Below are 22,804 nucleotides of genomic sequence, written 5' to 3'. Positions count from 1 at the left end.
TAACATGATGGAAAACAACACATCAGTTCTCAATAACTCCAATACAGTTTTTCTTTCAGCCTTGGACCAGATCATATGTTCTATATTTAAGCCCAGATAAAGAAGCTGAATTACATATACAGTCCACATCACATGAAAAATATGCAATATATAGTTGAACACTATGACACTCAGAGGTGTGATTCACCACTGAGTGAGTCACTTCTGATTGAATTTGCTCACACTTTGAATAGCACAGAGGAACTGAGACAGACAGGTCTCAGATCACACATCCAGGTCTTCCATATCATACTTATTCTGGGATAAAGGCTTTTAAAAAGGAATGGCTAACAAAGTCACAATATTAAGTGAATTTTGATTTTTTTTTCATTGAGGAGGGATGGTTACTTATTTTTTTTTGGCTAAGTTTACATACATTAATTATGTTAAATCCAAAAAGACATGACACCTCAGCAGAATGAAAGAGGGGAAAAACTAGAGGCAAGAACACCAGAAAGGAAGGTCCAGGGAAGAGAAAATGAGACACACTGATTGCTAAAGCAGTGATGATGGAAAGGAAGAAATGGCCTTTGACTATGCATAGAAAGTAAAATCAAGTAAAATCCAGAGTTGCTGGGTATTTACTGGGTGTTTTGAGCAAGAGGAAAGAGTCGAAAATGATTCCTGGAGCTCTGGCTTGGAAAACTGTGTGAATAGTAGTACTGCCTATCACAGAAAGATCCAAGAGCTAGTTGCCATTGTGTCTTGATGTGGATAAGAAAAGAGGTGGAGATAAAGATAAAGGTAAATTGAGCATAATCAATATTCTGCTGTGAATACAAAAATCAGCTGCAGAGGAAAGTAGGCCGGAGACAAGCACTGCCGAGCCAGGTTGCCTGGGTCTAACTCCCAGCTTTAGTATCAGGTTCCTTAGCCACCTGTATCCCATTTTCCTCACCTGAAAATCAGGATGAAATAACATTGCCTATCTCTTAGGGTTATGGTGATGAGTAAGTATTTTAATAATAGATATTAAACACTTAGAATGGTGCCAGCACAAAAGAAGGTACACAGTAATGGTTAGATATGATTATTATTGTTATTATCTACTGTCTATTATTATATGTTGGCACCTATGGGGCAACTAAAAAGGGGAGGTTAGGAATTATATGTAAGTATGGACTGCTGCATGAACATGCCTAGATTTTCAACAGAAAAGTTATAACCAGAATAAGTGTTATCCTATGATTAAATGTTATCTTTCTAGTATTGATGAGCCTGGGGAGGAGGTACACTTACTACTGTGTGGGACATTTTTCAAATCTTTGAAATTGCTTTTTTTTGAGCCTATTCAGTACTACTGTAGTATTTAAACACGTACTTCACCCCTAACTTCTATCTAATAACCAAAAATGATCAAAGGACTTTCATTTTGCTGTGAGATACTTAAATTCATAACTCCTTTCTGCAGTTATGACCTTACAAAACTTGGTTATTGCACTTTGAAATGTCATATATGCATGTATTATGTATATATGTGTTTGTACATATATATACAATCATATGATTATAACATATTTAAAGATTACATTGCTACCTTTATTTTTTAATTACAGAAGTCATATTTCAACTTACAGTTTGGGTTAAAAAAACCAAACACCGCATGTTCTCACTCATAAGTGGGAATTGAACAATGAGAACATTTGGACACAGGAAGGGGAACATCACACACCAGAGCCTGTTGTCGGGTCGGGGGAGGGGGGAGGGATAGCATTAGGAGATATACCTAACGTAAATGACGAGTTAATGGGTGCAGCACACCAACATGGCACATGTATACATACGTAACAAACCTGCACGTTGTACACATATACCCTAGAACTTAAAGTATAATAAAAAATATGTATATAAAAAAAGAAAGAATTATATTAGCACATACATCATTTGTCAAACACAATCCCCATCATTGAAACCTACCATAAGCCCGAGGGTGTGGGGATGAGCTCTCCAGGTTGATAAACACTGCCCCTATAATGACACCGGCAGTGGAATCTATAAGAAAAAAAAAAGTGAAGTAAATAGGATATAATTTTTTTCAAAAACCACTAAAATTCAAGCCAACCCTCTGCTCTCCATTGGTCATTGTAAGGTACACTCTAAGGTCCACATTATTTTGCAAGTCTGCATGTAATCCTATTACACAAATGGCAAAAGCTGCTTAGATATGAAGTTTTGTGTAGCTCCAGATTTTGGTTTCTAAAATACAACTCACAAACTGTGTTGTTTTAGTCACAAGAAAAATCACTGAATGCAATTCAGAGAAACATAACTGATATATCATTTAACACTATGTATAAGACAAAGGGCTTTACTTGGTGTGTAAATTGAGAAATTTGTGAGTGCTGAGATATTAAAGTCCTGCTACTAAAGTTTGCCATGTGACAGTGAAGCACAAACCTTGTTATTGATTTGACTATAGTAAAAACAGTCAGGAATACACTTCAAGATCAACCATCAGAGATTCCTTAGCTCTTTCTGTAACTGCTGATGAACATGTGCAGGGTTTTTTTTAAAAAAAGTAAAGACGATAAGAAATATTTTTTCAAAAACTTCCATGAAAGCTCATTTAGCCCATAAGGAGAAAAAGAGATTAAAATAGGATGCTGCCAACCTGTTTCTGTGACTTACATGGGTACACAAAAGTTAAGAGTGTCTTCATAGAATTTGCCTTCCGGACAATTACAGCCTTCAGCACAGTCATCACTGCACTGCTTCGGGGAAGAGAGAGAAATGCAGGAACGGAGGCAGAACGAGGAACAGTGATGGTACAGCATGCCCTTCTGGCATACCACAGCTAAGGACAAAGAAGTATCACTTGAGAAAGATTCCCATGGCACACAGAAATATTTTATGCCTCCTTAGAGGTCTATGATAGAAAATGAAAGCTGGCCCGTTACAAGGCAAGGAATTGGGAGACCCTTAACTTGGATGCTCAAAGAGCAACATCCTCAGTGGAAATGAAGGACTAAAGCAGGTGTTGGAAACCTTTTTCTGCAAAGGGCCAAATGGTAAATATTTTCAGCTTTGTAAATGGTAAATATTTTCAGCTTTGCAGAACTATATATGTTGAGTTGAGTCACAACTACTCAATTCTGCCCTTGTAGTATAGAAGCAGCCATAGACAACATGCAGACAAATGGGCATGACTATATTTCAATAAATTTTATTCACAAAAATGCAGGAGACCCAGTGGTTGTAACTTGTCAACCCCCAGACTAGAAGAAATTGGCTCATAGTATAAAAGATGATAGAAAAGCTTCTCTAACTGCTGGGTCTGAGATTAAAAAGCTACGTCTAAGAAATTAAAATCCTAGACTGATATCTTAAACAAATTTGGTATATGAATTTACATTACTTTTATATTTACATTATTTTTGTCTTAGAAAGCCAAAATTGAGCAATTAGCATCAACACCAGCCAATGATACCCCTGGAATAACTGGAAAAACCCACTGAAGGAATGAGGAGGTGGAGAGAGTGGTACTCCCAAAACCTAAGTCACAAAAGATTCCAATGGGGGTGGAGGGTAAAAATAAGCTGATAGAAAAAATTATAAAACATACAAGGAAACAATCTACCATGAATGAAAATGGCAGACGACATAAGTGTGAAAATTAGAGCCCCAACAACTTGATAATAATTGCCTGTTGCATAACATCTGTTTAAGTACAAATCAACTGCGTCACTGTATTACATAATCTCTTCCATACTTTCCAATATTTAGACATGATATTTCCACGATAAGAATTTTTCAAATGTTTTAAATTATTTCTGTTGCATATTTCAAAACATAGTTACAATAATTTCACTTATTACAAAACTAGTCAAAAGTTATTGGTCTTATCCAACATATCTCCGGTCTTAAGATATTATTTCATTTGCTTTTCATGTTTGTGCATTGTGAGAATATTTCAAATAACTTACATGCAATATTGACCTTTCATTTAAAAAATAAAAGCAGTCATTACAAACATAGAGGTCTCTAAGGTATTATCTGATAGTCTTTATCTGTGCCATTGTACTCACCACATAAAGAAATCTGAGCTCTGAAAGCAATGGGAACACCGTGCTGGCTACAGAGGTAGGCATAGTGGGCAAGAGCATTGCACAGGCAGGAGCTTCCACACTTGCATGCATCATGGCGGCATAGCTGATAGTACAGCCCAGGGCTAATATAGATGTGGCAAGGAGCAAAGAGCTCCTGGTGGATGACATCACAGTGTGCTGCATACCCAACTAACAAAAAGCCCCATTAGCATCTTATTTAACAGTTCAGATCTTACCCCAGAATTATCCAAGCATTTCACGTTCTTAGAAATATACTGTAGTGCATATTACTTTTAATACAAGAGTGAACAATTTCAGCTTATACAGTTTTGTTTGTTTTTTTGTAATATTGGTAACAGCACTTAATTGATATTCAACAGTCTTTTGGGAAAAAAAATAGTGTATTGTACCTGAATAACATGAGTAATAGAAGGGTTGAGAGAAGCAGTGGCCTCAACCATCCCATTGCATGAGGATCATCTTAGGAAACCTACTATAAAGAATTGGAGAGTATTGGGAGGCTTATTTCCAGACATCCACACATAACAAAGTGGTTCCAGATTGTGGCTATTATGGCAACTCTGTGTAATACACAATTGTCTAGGAAGAATTGGGAATGATCTCATTTCAATGGAGTCTCTGAAATGAATGGTAATGTGTTAGATGCCACATAGTCGTTGAACTCAATGTCTGCACAATGCACAGTGTACAATGTCTGGCAAATATTAGGAGCTCAATAATGTTTGATAAGTAAATCTATAAGTGCATGAATAAGTGAATAATGAATAGAAATTGGGGATTAGGGTATATGCTAAAGGCCATGAGATGTAACTATAAAATCACCTGGGGAGGGGAGGACATCTGCGTAATCATTTCGTGAAATCTGTTGATTTTTCCCTTGAGAATGACTGATCAGATATAATTCTTTATAGAAGTAACCAAGTTTGACAAAACAATTCAGATTCCATCTTTCTGAAAGAGGGTAGGTTTGTGGTTTCTTGATATCGCGGACCTAGTTTGCATTGGTTTCCTAACAGATAAAATTAATCAATCTTTTCATTGTCATTGTCTTTTACAGACCAGAAAAGCTGTTGGAGATCAGTTTTTTCACTACTAAGGAATTATACTGAACTCATTTTGTTGAGTATATTACATATATTTATTATTGGTAAGAAAACATAATAATTGCTCAAGTATGATATTTTTGCATTCAGTATGTATGTGTATATATAAACAAATGACTTAAACTATAGCAGTATACTGTTTACATATATATTCTTAATGCCAAGGATCCTGAAAGAGCAAAGTAATACATCAAAGAGGCTAATAATTTGTAGATCAAAGTATATTCCCACTGACATTAAGTTAAGGATAACTAAAGAAGATCCTCATGAAAAAAATCCCTTAGAATCTAGATCAGGGTTATTGACTTTTGTCTATTTATTTTCCTTTCTTTGGGGATCTTCCTGAATTTACGTATTTGAATTTTTTTTAAAAAAAATCACAGTTCATGGCAAAGCTAAAAAAAAAGTCAATATCAAATATATGTATGCACATATATAGCATGTGTGTGGTTTAGGGTGCATGTGGTTTAGGGTTCACAGGCTTATTTTCAAAGACAAGACAAATATCTCAAAATATAAATAGTCTATATACCCAGTTTAATATTTCAATTTCATATATGTATATATATAAAAGACATGGGATATGGGAAGAAAAGTGATAGAAAATAGAGCAAAATAGCGTATAGTAAAGGAGGTAACTAAAGAAATGACCGCAGGGAAACTGAATTTATCAATTGAACTCTACTTCAACTTTAACATGTTATCAAAAAATAAAAACTAAAGTTGCTACAATATCCAGGAGGAAACCAAGAAAGAAACAAACCAAACAAGAGTAGTTGAAGGAGGAGGAGTAGATTAGTTGAAAGTTGGGGACAGAATGGAGGAAGGTATTGTTAAATGGGAATGAGATTAAAAGTAGTCTTTCATGAAACTAAAAAACTCTAGTCTAGCCGTGTTATTATAGATAAGAAAAATGATCAAAGAGGTTAACAAACTTTTTCAAGTTTAAAAGCTGGCTTAGATTTAAAAAAAAAATAGAAAGCACAAAGAGCAAAAGTATCTTGTGCTCTTTCCAGCATACCAGAATTCTATGTTAATAATAAAAACAATATGGCAATCAACAGAATCCTCCCAACAACCACTGCACGATCCATAAACTGTGCTGGCTTCTTATGAATGCTCAACCAATATGAGCAATGTATTTTTTAAAACTACATCCAAATAGTGAACTAGCCAAGATGATTAAAGGAAAAAATAAAATTATAAGAATATTTAATCATGTACATTAATTTTTTCACCATTGTATATACACATGTATGTCTTGTGTATATCTTCCATCTGAATATATACATGTGTATCTTCTATCTGAATATATACATGTATATCTTTTTTATTGCAAAGTGAACTAGACTTTAACATGGTTTGCTGGGGCTTTAGTTTTTAAAAATGCAGCCAAAAATTCTTAGCATGTGAGTTGTCCTGTCATTGCAAATTGGAACTCTGGAGCATGACCATCTCAAATTGTTGCCCACTCAATGGCACAAAGCCTCTTTGGATCACTGGCTTCCTGCTTATAAAGCCATAATATATGCTATGAGTAAGGACTTGTAATGAGATGGTAATAACTGACATCAAACATCCCTGGACTATCACAGCATTCTCAGAGGATTCCTAGAGGCTTTTCTTTAGCGTTTAAAGACACTGAAAACTCTCAAATGCTAGTCCACATCTGCAAACAAGGGATTTCTAAACACCTAAAATAAGAAAATTTATGAATGAAAAATAGGAAATAAAGGTCACTGTCAGGTTTTTAAAAAACAACCTAGATTACATGAAAAGACATATGTAAAGGCATAATATTAAGCAAAAAAAAAATACACAAGGAATGGCATTGATTTTACCATAATGGAGAAAATTAGAATTTAAACTCACTATCTAATTTTATAAAATTATAGTAATACATAGAACTTTTCCCTAAGTTTGCAGCAGAAAGGAAGTTTACATGCAAAACTTACTGTTTTGTTGATTGATGTTACAGGGGTCCACCACTGGGACATGAACAGGTGCAAAACAGGTAGAAGAAACTCTCCACGCATTTGCATGAAGTTGTGGTGTACCTTCTATCATACCTGATGGAGAACTAGAAAGCAAAGACAATGCTCATCTTCATGTATCTCTCATTCATTTGTTCATAACCTTCAGATATTTAAGTAAGAGAATACTATTTTTCATAATGTACAAGGAAATCTCACAGCTTGAAATTTTCTACCAGTTTAAAAAAAAGTACAATGATATTAAACTCCATATTACTGACATTTTACAACGTGCCAAATTGTAGATATACATGATTTTATTTAACCTTCATCCCAAACTTATAAGAAAAACATCTTTTATCCCCATTTTACAGAGAAAGCAAAGCAGAAGCTCCGAGAAATATTTAATTACACTAAGCTGGTAAGTATCAAAGCCACGATTCAAACCCAGTTCTCCCTGACTTAACCATACACACTCACACAACCAAAACTTTAGCATGTGTGTGGTTGAGAGTGCATGTGGGGAAGTTAGTATGGGCATTTCACATGATTCTTTTCAAAGTAAAGACAAATATCTCAAAATATAAATAGTCTATATATCCAGTTCAATATTTCAATTTCCATTATGAGATCTGAAATATCAAGATTCCATTATGAAGTGGACAAACCAAATGAAAAACATCTGTCTTAAAACTACAACAGTGTTTAGGAAACAAACACTGCAATTCCACCCCCAGCAGCCATTCAGATGTATTAATTCATCAACCAACATTTATTAAGCGACAACCCCTATTGGACAACGTGCCAGACACTATCAAAACTTCTTAGGGAATCAGGTTGAACTAGATCTCCTGCAGGAAGTTTTTGACCACACCACAACCCTGACCGTGTTAACTCCTCCAATGTGGCTAAGTAGAAGAGTAGGCATTATCTCAGCTTTCTCTAGTGTCCTTATAGATTAACTATTTTCACTGGAGCTGCTCAGCAGAGTGACTGAGAGAGGACAAAAAAAGGGAGCAACGCAAGCCATTTCCTTGTCCCCACCCTTTTGTCCTTCTCTCCTTTTCCTATTCCTCAAAATCAAACTAGATCATAACTGTAAAGAACTACAACAAACACCCTAGTACAAAATCTCATTTTGTTTATTTAAGAACACTGAGATTCAAAGTAATTGCATGGTTTATGCTAGTTCATTTCTTCTCATTCTTTCCCCTTCCTTCTCTCTTCACTCCTCTGAAGGACAATAAAATAGGTCAGGGTGATACGTGTAGTCAAGGTTTCCAGGTGGAACTGACTTAGAGCTTGGCTCTCTTATTTCATTTAGTTTACCTTAAAACAATACATTTTATTATTATTATTATTATTATTATTATTATTATACTTTAAGTTTTAGGGTAAAAGTGCACAATGTGCAGGTTAGTTACATATGTATACATGTGCCATACTGGTGCGCTGCACCCACTAACTCATCATCTAGCATTAGGTATATCTCCCAATGCTATCCCTCCCCCCTGCCCCCACCCCACAACAGTCCCCAGAGTGTGATGTTCCCCTTCCTGTGTCCATGTGTTCTCATTGTTCAATTCCCACCTATGAGTGAGAACATGCGGTGTTTGGTTTTTTGTCCTTGCGATAGTTTACTGAGAATGATGATTTCCAGTTTCATCCATGTCCCTACAAAGGACATGAACTCATCATTTTTTATGGCTGCATAGTATTCTATGGTGTATATGTGCCACATTTTCTTAATCCAGTCTATCATTGTTGGACATTTGGGTTGGTTCCAAGTCTTTGCTATTGTGAATAATGCCACAATAAACATACGTGTGCATGTGTCTTTATAGCAGCATGATTTATAGTCCTTTGGGTATATACCCAGCAATGGGATGGCTGGGTCAAATGGTATTTCTAGTTCTAGACCCCTGAGGAATCGCCACACTGACTTCCACAAGGGTTGAACTAGTTTACAGTCCCACCAACAGTATAAAAGTGTTTCTATTTCTCCACATCCTCTCCAGCACCTGTTGTTTCCTGACTTTTTAATGATTGCCATTCTAACTGGTGTGAGATGGTATCTCATTGTGGTGTTGATTTGCATTTCTCTGATGGCCAGTGATGATGAGCATTTTTTCTTGTGTTTTTTGGCTGCATAAATGTCTTCTTTTGAGAAGTGTCTGTTCATGTCCTTTGCTCACTTTTTGATGGGGTTGTTTGTTTTTTTCTTGTAAATTTGTTGGAGTTCATTGTAGATTCTGGATATTAGCCCTTTGTCAGATGAGCAGGTTGTGAAAATTTTCTACCATTTTGTAGGTTGCGTGTTCACTCTGATGGTAGTTTCTTTTGCTGTGCAGAAGCTCTTTAGTTTAATTAGATTGCATTTGTCAATTTTGGCTTTTGTTGCCATTGCTTTTGGTGTTTTGGACATGAAGTCCTTGCCCATGCCTATGTCCTGAATGGTGATGCTTAGGTTTTCTTCTAGGGTTTTTATGGTTTTAGGTCTAACGTTTAAGTCTTTAATCCATCTTGAATTGATTTTTGTATAAGGTGTAAGGAAGGGATCCAGTTTCAGCTTTCTACATATGGCTAGCCAGTTTTCCCAGCACCATTTATTAAATAGGGAATCCTTTCCCCATTGCTTGTTTTTCTCAGGTTTGTCAAAGATCAGATAGTTGTAGATATGTGGCGTTATTTCTGAGGGCTCTGTTCTGTTCCATTGATCTATATATCTGTTTTGGTACCAGTACCATGCTGTTTTGGTTACTGTAGCCTTGTAGTATAGTTTGAAGTCAGGTAGTGTGATGCCTCCAGCTTTGTTCTTTTGGCTTAGGATTGACTTGGCGATGCGGGATCTTTTTTGGTTCCATATGAACTTTAAAGTAGTTTTTTCCAATTCTGTGAAGAAAGTCATTGGTAGCTTGATGGGGATGGCATTGAATCTGTAAATTACCTTGGGCAGTATGGCCATTTTCACGATATTGATTCTTCCTACCCATGAGCATGGAATGTTCTTCCATTTGATTGTATCCTCTTTTATTTCCTTGAGCAGTGGTTTGTAGTTCTCCTTGAAGAGGTCCTTCACATCCCTTGTAAGTTGGATTCCTAGGTATTTTATTCTCTTTGAAGCAATTGTGAATGGGAGTTCACTCATGATTTGGCTCTCTGCTTGTCTGTTGTTGGTGTATAAGAATACTTGTGATTTTTGTACATTGATTTTGTATCTTGAGACTTTGCTGAAGTTGCTTATCAGCTTAAGGAGATTTTGGGCTGAGACAATGGGGTTTTCTAGATATACAATCATGTCGTCTGCAAACAGGGACAATTTGACTTCCTCTTTTCCTAGTTGAATACCCTTTATTTCCTTCTCCTGCCTAACTGCCCTGGCCAGAACTTCCAACACTATGTTGAATAGGAGTGGTAAGAGAGGGTATCCCTGTCTTGTGCCAGTTTTCAAAGGGAATGCTTCCAGTTTTTGCCCATTCAGTATGATATTGGCTGTGGGTTTGTCATAGATAGCTCTTATTATTTTGAGATACGTCCCATCAATACCTAATTTATTGAGAGTTTTTAGCATGAAGGGTTGTTGAATTTTGTCAAAGGCCTTTTCTGCATCTATTGAGATAATCATGTGGTTTTTGTCTTTGGTTCTGTTTATATGCTGGATTACATTTATCGATTTGTGTATATTGAACCAGCCTTGCATCTCAGGGATGAAGCCCACTTGATCATGGTGGATAAGCTTTTTGATGTGCTGCTGGATTCGGTTTGCCAGTATTTTATTGAGGATTTTTGCATCAATGTTCATCAAGGATATTGGTCTAAAATTCTCTTTTTTGGTTGTGTCTCTGCCCGGCTTTGGTATCAGGATGATGCTGGCCTCATAAAGTGAGTTAGGGAGGATTCCCTCTTTTTCTATTGATTGGAATAGTTTCAGAAGGAATGGTACCAGTTCCTCCTTGTACCTCTGGTAGAATTCGGCTGTGAATCCATCTGGTCCTGGACTCTTTTTGGTTGGTAAGCTATTGATTATTGCCACAATTTCAGCTCCTGTTATTGGTCTATTCAGAGATTCAACTTCTTCCTGGTTTAGTCTTGGGAGGGTGTATGTGTCAAGTAATTTATCCATTTCGTCTAGATTTTCTAGTTTATTTGTGTAGAGGTGTCTGTAGTATTCTCTGATGGTAGTTTGTATTTCTGTGGGATCAGTGGTGATATCCCCTTTATCATTTTTTATTGCATCTATTTGATTCTTCTCTCATTTTTTCTTTATTAGTCTTGCTAGCAGTCTATCAATTTTGTTGATCGTTTCAAAAAACCAGCTCCTGGATTCATTAATTTTTTGAAGGGTTTTTTTGTGTCTCTACTTCCTTCAGTTCTGCTCTGATTTTAGTTATTTCTTGCCTTCTGCTAGCTTTTCAATGTGTTTGCTCTTGCTTTTCTAGTTCTTTTAATTGTGATGTTAGGGTGTCAGTTTTGGATCTTTCCTGCTTTCTCTTGTGGGCATTTAGTGCTATAAATTTCCCTCTACAGACTGCTTTGAATACATCCCAGAGATTCTGGTATGTTGTGTCTTTGTTCTCGTTGGTTTCAAAGAAGATCTTTATTTCTGCCTTCATTTCGTTATGTACCCTGTAGTCATTCAGGAGCAGGTTGTTCAGTTTCCATGTAGTTGAGCAGTTTTGAGTGAGATTCTTAAAACTGAGTTCCAGTTTGATTGCACTGTGATCTGAGAGATAGTTTGTTATAATTTCTGTTCCTTTACATTTGCTGAGGAGAGCTTTACTTCCTACTATGTGGTCAATTTTGGAATAGGTGTGGTGTGGTGCTGAAAAAAATGTATATTCTGATGATTTGGGGTGGAGAGTTCTGTAGATGTCTATTAGGTCTGCTTGGTGCAGAGCTGAGTTCAATTCCTGGGTATCCTTGTTGACTTTCTGTCTCATTGATCTGTCTAATGTTGACAGTGGGGTGTTAAAGTCTCCCATTATCAATGTGTGGGAGTCTAAGTCTCTTTGTAGGTCACTCAGGACTTGCTTTATGAATCTGGGTGCTCCTGTATTGGGTGCATATATATTTAGGATAGTTAGCTCTTCTTGTTGAATTGATCCCTTTACCATTATGTAATGGCCTTCTTTGTCTCTTTTGATCTTCGTTGGTTTAAAGTCTGTTTTATCAGAGACTAGGATTCCATCTCCTGCCTTTTTTTGCTTTCCATGTGCTTGGTAGATCTTCCTCCATCCTTTTATTTTGAGCCTATGTGTGTCTCTGCATGTGAGATGGGTTTCCTGAATACAGCACACTGATAGGTCTTGACTCTTTATCCAATTTGCCAGTCTGTGTCTTTTAATTGGAGCTTTTAGTCCATTTACATTTAAAGTGAATATTATTATTGTGAATTTGATCCTGTCATTATGATGTTAGCTGGTTATTTTGCTCGTTAGTTGATGCAGTTTCTTCCTAGTCTTGATGGTCTTTACATTTTGGCATCATTTTGCAGTGGCTGGTACCTGTTGTTCCTTTTCATGTTTAGCACTTCCTTCAGGAGCTCTTTTAGGGCAGGCCTGGTGGTGACAAAATCTCCCAGCATTTGCTTGTCTGTGAAGTATTTTATTTCTCCTTCACTTATGAAGCTTAGTTTGGCTGGATATGAAATTCTGGGTTGAAACGTCTTTTCTTTAAGAATGTTGAATATTGTTCCCTATTCTCTTCTGGTTCGTAGAGTTTCTGCCGAGAGATCCGCTGTTAGTCTGATGGGCTTCCCTTTGAGGGTAACCCGACCTTTCTCTCTGGCTGCCCTTAACATTTTTTCCTTCATTTAAACTTTGGTGAATCTCATAATTATGTGTCTTGGAGTTGCTGTTCTCGAGGAGTATCTTTGTGGCGTTCTCTGTATTTCCTGAATCTGAATGTTGGCTTGCCTTGCTAGATTGGGGAAGTTCTCCTGGATGTTATCCTGCAGAGTGTTTTCCAACTTGGTTCCATTCTCCCCGTCGCTTTCAGGTACACCAATCAGACGTAGATTTGGTCTTTTCACATAGTCCCATATTTCTTGGAGGCTTTGCTCGTTTCTTTTTTTCTTTTTTCTCTAAACTTCCCTTCTTGCTTTATTTCATTCATTTCATCTTCTATCGCTTATACTCTTTCTTCCAGTTGATCGCATCAGCTCCTGAGGCTTCTGCATTCTTCGTGTAGTTCTCAAGCCTTGGTTTTCAGCTCCATCAGCTCCTTTAAGCACTTCTCTGTATTGGTTATTCTAGTTATACATTCTTCTAAATTTTTTTCAAAGTTTTCAACTTCTTTGCCTTTGGTTTGGATATCCTCCCATAGCTCGGAGTAATTTGATCGTCTGAAGCCTTCTTCTCTCAGCTCGTCAAAGTCATTCTCCGTCCAGCTTTGTTCCGTTGCTGGTGAGGAACTGCGTTCCTTTGGAGGAGGAGAGGCACTGTGCTTTTTAGAGTTTCCAGTTTTTCTGCTCTGTTTTTTCCCCATCTTTGTGGTTTTATCTACTTTTGGTCTTTGATGATGGTGATGTACAGATGGGTTTTTGGTGTGGATGTCCTTTCTGTTTGTTACTTTTCCTTCTAACAGACAGGACCCTCGGCTGCAGTTCTGTTGGAGTACCCAGCTGTGTGAGGTGTCAGTCTGCCCCTGCTGGGGGGTGCCTCCCAGTTAGGCTGCTCAGGGGTCAGGGGTTAGGGACCCACTTGAGGAGGCAGTCTGCCCGTTCTCAGATCTTCAGCTGCGTGCTGGGAGAACAACTGCTCTCTTCAAAGCTATCAGACAGGGACATTTAAGTCTGCAGAGGTTACTGCTGTCTTTTTGTTTGTCTGTGCCCTGCCCCCAGAGGTGGAGCCTACAGAGGCAGGCAGGCCTCCTTTAGCTGTGGTGGGCTCCACCCAGTTTGAGCTTCCCAGCTGCTTTGTTTACCTAAGCAAGCCTGGGCAATGGTGGGCGCCCCTCCCCCAGCCTGGCTGCCGCCTTGCAATTTGATCTCAGACTGCTGTGCTAGCAATCAGCGAGACTCCGTGGGCGTAGGACCCTCTGAGCCAGGTGCAGGATATAATCTCCTGGTACGCCGCTTTTTAAGCCCGTCGGAAAAGCGCAGTATTCGGGTGGGAGTGACCCGATTTTCCAGGTGCCATCTGTCACCCCTTTCTTTGACTAGGAAAGGGAACTCCCTGACCCCTTGCGCTTCCCGAGTGAGGCAATGCCTTGCCCTTCCTCTGCTCGCATACGGTGCGCACACCCACTGACCTGCGCCCACTGTCTGGCACTCCCTAGTGAGATGAACCCAGAACCTCAGATGGAAATGCAGAAATCACCCGTCTTCTGCGTCGCTCACGCTGGGAGCTGTAGACTGGAGCTGTTTCTATTTGGCCATCTTGGCTCCCGATCCAAAACAATAAATTTTAAAAATAGGAGCTAAAATGTGGACTTATTTATTGTCTTTCATTTTATAAAATAACCTTTCAGCTCACCATAGTCGACTTACTATAATAAGGCATACAAAATGTGTTTTCAAGTAATTGATATTTTCTATTCTGTGATGTCTGCATATTCACATTAACCTTTGTGAAGAAAGAGTTTTAACTACTTAAGTTGGAAAGCTAAACACTGTTCACAAGTTATCTCTGACTCTGAAATATCATCCTGCACTCTTATCACACCTAAATGTTTATATGTGGCGGAGACTGGTGCCTTAGAAAGAGGCAGACAGATCTGCCATCTCTTAAACATTGACTGCTGACCCATTCTGACAAACAAAGAAGAGAAAACAGGATTAATGTCTTTTCTGAACATCATAGCCCAGCCACTTAATGTAGTTTCTGCTTCTCAAATATGGTGAAGATGTCAATATTTTGACCTACAAATAAATAAAACAAAAAACTGAATTACCTAAAAACAAGATACAGGAAGACAAGGAGACAAGATACAAGAAATTAAATTTTTTTACATTTTAAATGCCAGTTCCCCTTGCCCATCCAAACTATCTTCCTGATGCCCCACTAAATATTCTACCTCAGTTCAATTAATTGTCCACTATATGTGAGGTTCTATGCTAGTTCCTAAGAATACAAAGACCAAGGACATAACTCTTAGTCTCAAAGCCCTAACAGATAAACAAGACAAGAAACCAGACAGATAAACAATAAATTTTCATAGGTAATGCATTGTCAGATTTAACTTTGTATGCTCAGCTTTTTGAGGCAAATAATGTCTGAATTGGGGTGAACAATAAATGGGAGGTCACAAGAAAGATGAGGAGCAGGAGAGAACCCAAGCAGGAAGGAGGGTATGGGCAAGAATGTTTTCTAAAAAGCTCATGTATTTATTGCAGCACTATTTACAATAGCAAAGACTTGGAACCAACGCAAATGCCCATCAATGATAGACTGGATAAAGAAAATGTGGTACTAAGCAGCCATGAAAAAGAATGAGTTCTTGTCTTTTGCAGGGACATAGATGAAGCTGGAAACCATCATCCTCAGCAAACTATAACAGGAACGGAAAACCAATCGCCACATGTTCTCACTCATAAGTGGGAGTTGAGCAATGAGTATACATGGACACAGAAAGGGGAGTATTACACACCGGGGCCTGTCTCGGGGTGTGGGGCTAGGGGAGGAAGAGCATTAAGACAAATACCTAATGCATACGGGGCTTAAAACCTAGATGAGGGGTTGATAGGTGCAGCAAACCACCATGGCACATGTATGTCTATGTAACAAACCTGCACATTCAGCATATGTATCCCAGAACTTAACGTAAAATAGAAAATAATAAATAAAATAAAATTTTTAAAAAAAGAAATGAAACAGTATTTGGAGAGTAGCTTCTCCACGAAATGTCCCCTGGCTGCCCAGCCCACAGTGAACCCCCTATTGTTCTAGCCATAATCACAAAGCCCAACACTTAATTTTTAAAATCACCTCAGTATTTATATATATAGTTGATTTTTATATATAATAGTTGATTTATTTTTATATACATATATATATAGTTGATTGATCCTTGCCTAACACTAAATATTCATTTTTTACCTATTTTTAAAATTAAAGTATAGCTAAAAAAAATCATATACATTTACAGAGTACAACATAATATTCCGAGGTATACATTGTGAAATAGTTAAATCAAGCTAATGAACATGTCCATCACCTCACATTCTTATTTTTTGTTTTGAGAACTTTTAATGTCTACTCTTAAGTACACATTAATTATAGTCATTATATAATTAATTGATCTCAAAACATCTCCCAAACTTATGCATCCTGTCTAGCTGAAACTTTGTACCCTTTGACCAACATCTTCCCACACTCCCGCCCCGACCCTTATCCCCTGGCAAACACCACTCTATAATACTTTGCTTCTGTGATTTCAACTATTTTAGATTCCACATATATTTCTTAAAGGTTGTTATCCTCTCCTGATCTGCAACACAAAGCTCCGTGAGGATGAGAACCATGGTCTACTGCTTAAATTGCTCCCATTGTGCTTTCAGCACGATAACAAGTGCACAAAGCATTTACACTAAATTATAAACTGCTTCTTTTCACACGTAGGTGAAAAGTACCTGGTCAATACAAGGGGTACAAATATATGTTATTGCTTCTCTTCCAATGAAACACCAACAATCACAGTATCTAGCAAGATAATAAAATGTTGCTTTTTAGGTATTAATAATACCAAATGATATCAATATTTATAGAGTATTTACTACCACTAATGCATACTGATATTGAGGGTTTTTTGTTTATTTGTGTTTTTTTAGGCAGCAATGTTTCAAAAATAAAGTACTGTTAAGGTGGGTAGGTGGCAGAGAAGAGAATAGCTGGAGCAGTGAGCATAGCTGAGCCACACTGTCTAAATCCAAAGCCCAGTTCCACTACATGTGAGCTAAGTGACCTTGAATGATTTATTTGCCACTTTGAGGCCTTGATTAGTTTCCTTATCTATAAAATAAACATATTAATCAGAGATTGCTATACATTTTAAATACAATGATCCATGTAAATCTCTTGGAATAATGACAGCTAAGCTATTATTAGTTAAGTAAACATTTTTAATGAATTTATATCCTTTAAATGACCAGTCATTAAGTTATGTTAACTATGCAGAAATCATACTTACAGAAAATCATCCCTTACGTTGCCATTAAAAGTGCCACACAGACCTAATGTTCTTCTTTTCCATGCACTAGTGAGCTGAATATAAATTCTTTCCCCATCTATAGCAAACAGAATCTTTAAACCAAATGTGGTTCTTAGAAGTATAAATAAGGATGACAGAGTTTGAATTTCAACAATACCTGCAGGAAAAGAACATACGTAAATCAGCTTTGACATTCATAGACGGTGTTCTGAAATGCTAGGGTACACCACCAGGACTCTCTTCCCCAGATACAAGAGAAGGAGGGGAGGCCGTCTGTCGGTTCCTGCCTGTGCTTCAGGGCCAATTTTTGCCACCTATGGCTGCCTTTTTTCCCTCCTATTCCTCTCCTTTTCTCCCTCCTTCCTGGTCTTCGGCAGCCATTTTTAGTAGTTGTTCAGGTCAATACGTACTTTCAGTTTGCAAGCATCTCACAAGAAAGGAGGAAGTCCTTAGACATTTGAAATCCATTACCAAGTTCAGACTTTTGTCGTAAATGTTTTTTCAATCTGTCTTCTTCTCTCCATCTCTATCATCACTGCCTTAGATGACCTCCTCCTCATTCCTTGCATGCCCTGCTTTTATAACATCCTAACTGTTGTCCATATTTCCTGTCTAGCAACTCTCAAAGTCACTTCTACACTGTTGTCATAGTCATCTACAAAAAAAAAAAAAAAATTCACCTTAAAACCTCCTTAAAAACTCACCATTTATTTGGTTGAACCATGGATTGCCCTCTTTGTACATAAAAATGGTCAAAAATGATAATTTCATATTTGATTCATATCAAGTTCAACTTCCCTAGCCTGACACCTGTGTAGTGTGAGCATGAGATTTGTAAGATAAATCAGGACATTTTTGAGAGTGACAGTGTTATTAACAGCTATGCTGGAATGCAGGCATGAACAGGACCTGCCCCAGAAATCCACAATGTAAAGTGCCTCCTGCATAAGCCCTTCTCATCCTCACCTATATCCAGACATTCTCATTTACCCTCTCTCTGCTGTAGCAAAACCAATTTAGTTGTGGTTACCCGTAAATATGCTGCAAAATTCGACACCTCCTTGATCTGCATGAAACACTTTCCCCATCCCCTTCAACCCAGCAATTCCTCATCCTTAAATGCTCAATGAGACAATCATTATACAATCACCCACCTCTTTCAGAAAATACTCCTGACCATTTCAGTACAACCCTCTCCAGGGCTGAGTGAGCTGCACCTCATTTAGACTCCCCACAGTCTTTATGTATGTCTTTGAGTTTATCACATTTTATTGTAAGTGGCTGCTTGCTTGTCTCTCTTCCCTTCCAAAGTCTAGATCACTTGAGGTAAACACTAGGTCCCATAAATATGATCATCATCACTATCTGTAGCTGATGGCCTGATGACACATAGGAACTCTATAAATGCTAGGTAGTCAGCCTAACATTAGGAAAAGATCCCATTTTGTTTGAGTGTGTTGTTTTTGTTTTTGGTTTTGGTTTTTTGTTTTTTTTTTTTGATGTAAAGAAAGTACACCCTTAGCATTGTTTCTTACCATTCAGGTTGAAGCCTTGGTTAGGACTAGTGAGAATTTGTCCTCCCCTACCAAGGGTCACTTGTTTGTTAAAATCATCCTCCAGAATCAGAGTTATAGACTGAAGGCAGACCAAGCCAAGATTCTGTGTAAAAATCAAATTATCAATGAAAGGAATGGGAGAGAGAGAGAGCCATAGAAAGAGACAGGAAGGTGGAGATGGAAGAAAGGGAGAAGGGGAGAAAGAGAGAGGAGAGAATAAAAAAGAAAGAGAGCGCATATAAATTAGAACTTCTAATATATAAAAGGCTTGAGTATAAGTAATGTAATAAAGTAGCTGATCTATGACCCGTTTTATATAGCCCCATTCCTAATAAAATATAACTTTATATAGTACATTAAATATATCATGTGTATACATACATTTTACTTAGAATGTTAAAGTCTTTCAGTAAAGTACCAATAGTTATGTTTTCCATGGCATATAAAGTACCTCTCTCAATTCATTTAACTGGCATATTAGACATAAAAAGTCAATAAAGCAAAGAACCAAGAGAATTAGACTTCTACACAGAAAGTTAATTCAGACTCTAATATATTACATAGAAAAAATAAAACTGGAAAAAAAGCAAATAATGCAGTTCAGAATTTTTGTTGGAAATAATTATTTTCTATTAGAATAGAACTAAAAAATTAAATATTTTGGCAAAACTTTGACTACCTGCTTTAGAGAGATGAATGAAAGACCTAGATTTCTTTATTTAGAAATTATTGATGAGTTTACTATTTCAGAGAAGATCTAAATAAATATTCCAATATGTTAAAAAATTCATTATATCTGTTTAGAATGCTATGAAACCAGTTCAAAACTGTCAAAAATAATCTCTTTAAAATAGCTAGGTTGAAGCAAACAAAAAACTTAGATCCATTGTGCAATCATGCATAAAGTGTTCAAAAAACTATATGTACAAACACTACCTTTTAAAAAAGAAAATGCAATTAAATATATAGTATTTAATCTAAGACATACTTGTTTTCACAGCTTAATATCTCTGAGATCAAGATGCGTCATGTAACCAATGGTATGTCATGGAATAATTATCAACACTTCTTTCTAATATGTGGAATAATGATGTATTTTAATAATCAATGTCATCTTAGTTTTAAAGAAAATAGCTATATCCATTCATGTTATCATTCTTAATCTGAAATGAAGTTTAAGTAAAAATCAATGAATCCATATTCTTCTGGTCATTTTGAAATGTTCTTACCTGCTCACAGGGAGCTTTCTGTAAAGTAATCGTGAATTTATCTTTTCCAGTTCCTTTCACGAGGATGTATTGGCACATGCCAATAAAAGAATAATGTTGACCATCAAAAGTTGTAAAGTGAGAATCACCTACAACTGAGCATTGAACTGCCAAAAAAAAAAAAAAAAAAAGAAAAAGAAAAGGAGGTGGAGACAGAGGAGGATGATACGATTAGGTTAATTCTTTAAAAGCAGATCAACTTAGGGTAAATAATCATGCATCAAAACTTTGAAAATCTACTGTGTTTTATTTAAAATTTACTGGTTTGACAAACTTACTAGACTAAATTATATTATCCCATTTAATGTTTATAAAATGATATTTATTCCACATTTTTTAGGTTTTATAACATTTACACTATTTTAATAAAGTTTTACCAAAGTTGCCCACTCAATGCTGTCACTTGTTAATTTTCCATGTATCCTCTGAGTAACTGCATTTACAGATTATTGTAGCCCTTGGTATATATGAGATATCTTCATAAAGATCAGTGCTATCTTTCCCCCCAATCTAAAGAAATTTGAAACATTCTCTATAAAAACATTTTAAAAAATTACCTGGACAGTCATGCTCAGTGCAGTTCCAAACTCCACCAACACACACACTAAAAGAAATTATAAAAATATTAATCTATTGGCATAGAGAAACTGTATTAATGTTTGCATCAATGTATTGATTAATGAACCAAAATATATCATGTTTATAGGTTCAGAATAATCTGACTTAAAAAACATCTCTGCAAAAAAAAAAAATAAATAAATAAAATCAATAAATAATAAAAAAAATCATCTCTGCATAGGTTCAATTGACTGGTAATTTTGAGCTGGCCGGCACCTAAATTATTATCTCTTGTGTATCATACGTAAAAATCACTGACTATGATGAAGATCAACAGATATTAAAAAGAGAGAAGAGATCTCCTCTTATGTCAGATAAATTCTACCTTCCACCCTGACAAAGGTGTGAGTTTTAGAGGACAAAAGCAGAGTACCTGTAAAACAGAATCAGCATCTGAGAACGTGGTTAGTTATCCTATTACATTTCAGTTATATACACAGACACCCAAGGGAAAAGCATCTGACAACATTTATACCTCTGTTTCTTTTTAGGACTGTCCTGCAGGGATTTCATATTTTCAAATTTGCTAACAGTGTTAGTTAGCAAATTTAATACGGAATTGTAAATGTTTCTAATCATGGACCAAAAATTGGTGATCTGGAGAGGCATGTTTTATAGTATGTAACAGAGAAGCGCAGAAGCACCATCAAGTTCTAAAAGTATGTGCAAATTAGTGATTATAAACGATAAGAAAATGCAACAGACTCATTATGCGGATATAAGATGTTATAGAATTACCAAGGTAAGTGATAAGAATTGCATCATAAAAGGAAATACAGATATCCCTTCCCCCAAAGAGTTTAAATAAAATGCAAGTTTTGTGTTGGAATTTGGGGAAACAAATTAGTAATGAGTATATTCCTTTAAACATCTGTCATGGTAAAGTTGTCAACTAGCCAAGTACCCAGAAATAATTGGGTGCACACTGATCACATACCATTCAGTACATTCTTGTTCAATTTTTGAACCAACTGAATAAGCTAATCCATGAAAACTGCATGGGCAATTTTCCAAGGAGATGCAAGTCCCATTGTCCATTACAAGGCCTAATTGAGAAGAAATAACACATCAAAATTTCAAAAGAAATAATAAAGATTGTATTTCTTGAATATAATAATTCAACCAACTTCTGTTGAACACCTACACGTGATGCTGGAAATACAAATTTCTTTACTTTCAGTGGGATTACTGACAACCTGACTCTCAGGCAGTAGCTACCTTAAAGGATCTATTTCAGTAGTTTTCAATTTTCTTATCCATCCCATGACTTGCCATCAAAAACTCAAGGTTCACCATACGGAATAAAGGAAACAAAACAGTGTTTCCTTGCATTTGAGGGAGGAAGGGAGAGAAGGAGGGAAAAAGTACGTTTTTAGTTTAGTTTCTGTTCATTCCAAGATGAGAAAGATTTACACTATCACACAGAATCATAAAGAGCTAGGTACTGCTACTCAAATGTCCAAGACCATGCGACTACGTTTGTTACTTCTCTCTGACAGGTAAAGGAGGTTGAGCCAGAACTTAAATCAGCCATGTTACTAAGCACACTGTTGCATTCAGCTGACCTTTTTCATGGTAAGACTGTAGGAGAAAGCACTGACTTTATTTTGGTGCTTGGGCTTACATTCTGGTGCAAATGCCTTATCTTGTCATTGACAGGTCACAAACAGCTCAGACTAGCACTGGTCCGCCATACTTTGAGTAGCACTAACAGAACAATGAGCAGAGGCCAAACAGATCTGGTTCCAAGTAATCCTCACTCAGTTAATGAGGATATTGGGAAAATCACTTATCTCTGTGATTCTATTTTTTTAATCTGTAAAAATAAAAAGGGTTTGAGTAAATCCTCAGTGTTCTTTAGAAACAGCTATCAGTATAGCAGATTCATTCCTAATTTTAAATCCTACCTCTCTCACTTGCTAAGTTACTTTTAATTTCAAATATTAAAACTACATCAGTACTAGATTGTGCTAGAAAAATGTGAAGCCTTTCTCTCAAACTTCCTTTCCTTTTTTAAAAAGTGAAGATATA

The 22,804-nt window shown here is 36.7% G+C and overlaps 1 protein-coding gene across 1 annotated transcript in view; it reads right to left on the bottom strand.

Moving 5' to 3' along the window:
• OTOGL (otogelin like) overlaps positions 1-22,804 on the bottom strand; it is a 175,256-nt gene that overhangs the window by 116,730 nt on the left and 35,722 nt on the right. Inside the window, 9 exon segments of the mRNA NM_001373976.1 lie at positions 1,957-2,031; positions 2,668-2,833; positions 4,065-4,274; positions 7,165-7,289; positions 17,311-17,488; positions 18,867-18,990; positions 20,117-20,262; positions 20,713-20,759; positions 21,711-21,819. Coding sequence (NP_001360905.1) covers positions 1,957-2,031; positions 2,668-2,833; positions 4,065-4,274; positions 7,165-7,289; positions 17,311-17,488; positions 18,867-18,990; positions 20,117-20,262; positions 20,713-20,759; positions 21,711-21,819 — 1,180 coding nt within the window.

This window comes from Pongo abelii, chromosome 10 (genome assembly GCF_028885655.2).
Source record: "Pongo abelii isolate AG06213 chromosome 10, NHGRI_mPonAbe1-v2.0_pri, whole genome shotgun sequence".
Lineage (NCBI taxonomy): Eukaryota > Metazoa > Chordata > Mammalia > Primates > Hominidae > Pongo > Pongo abelii.
This window is presented reverse-complemented; position numbering and strand designations above follow the sequence as displayed.